General features: G+C 69.5%; 1 protein-coding gene across 2 annotated transcripts in view; it reads right to left on the bottom strand.

Annotated features, from left to right (window-relative positions):
• Positions 1-484: 484 nt before the first annotated feature.
• The window catches only part of PEAR1 (platelet endothelial aggregation receptor 1), a 9,026-nt gene continuing 8,781 nt past the window's right edge, over positions 485-729 (bottom strand). For both annotated transcript variants that reach the window (XM_010564120.1, XM_010564122.1), the window contains one exon: positions 485-636. In XM_010564120.1, coding sequence (XP_010562422.1) covers positions 485-636 — 152 coding nt within the window. The remainder of the gene's footprint in view (positions 637-729) is intronic.

Genomic DNA, 729 nt, shown 5'->3' with positions numbered 1-729 from the left:
AAAAGGGGCGGGGCCGCCACCTCGGCTGTCCCTGGTGGGAGGGGCCGGGCGCTGGGCAGCGACACTGGGAGCACTGGGCAGCGACACTGGGAGCACTGGGCCTGCACTGGGCCGTGACTGAGCCCTGACCGGACCCAGCGCTGGGCCTCCCTTTCCTAGGGCCACCGTTGGACCACCACTGGGCCTTTACTGGTCCATTTCTTTTCCCATTACTGGGCCTTTACTAGGCCCATCACGGAGTCCATCCCTGACCCCCCACCCCAGCCGGCCATCCCTTCCTCCCCCCGGTGCCATGGAGGCCCACCCCCCTCCCCCCACCCCCTGCAGACCCCAGGGACGCGGCTGCAGGCAGCCCCAGCTCACACCGCACCGACAACCCCTTTATTCACAGCCTGCGTCCCCCTCCTCGGGCTCGGGGACAGGGACAGTCCTGGGGTACCCCGGCCCCCCCCGGGGTGGGGTGTGGAGGGATCCCCACAGTCCCTCAGCGGTCCTTCCTGCGCAGCGGGGGGGATGGCGGGTAATGGCGGGCGGGCGGCACGTCATAGTGGCTGGGGATGTGGCTGTTCTTGGGGGAGTCGTAATGGCTGGAGGGGTCTGCGGGGGTCACACCTTCGGCCCCCCCGGGGCAACTCTCTGCAGGGACAAGACGAGGCTGCAAGGAGTCCCACCCAGGCCATGCAGCCTGTCACCAGCACCAGGACTGCCCCCCCAAGCCATGCAGCCCCC

This window comes from Haliaeetus leucocephalus, unplaced genomic scaffold (assembly GCF_000737465.1).
Source record: "Haliaeetus leucocephalus isolate CR32 unplaced genomic scaffold, Haliaeetus_leucocephalus-4.0 Scaffold175, whole genome shotgun sequence".
NCBI classification, from domain to species: Eukaryota; Metazoa; Chordata; class Aves; order Accipitriformes; family Accipitridae; genus Haliaeetus; species Haliaeetus leucocephalus.
Note: the sequence above shows the minus strand (reverse complement) of the source record. Positions and strands in the feature narration are given on the sequence as shown.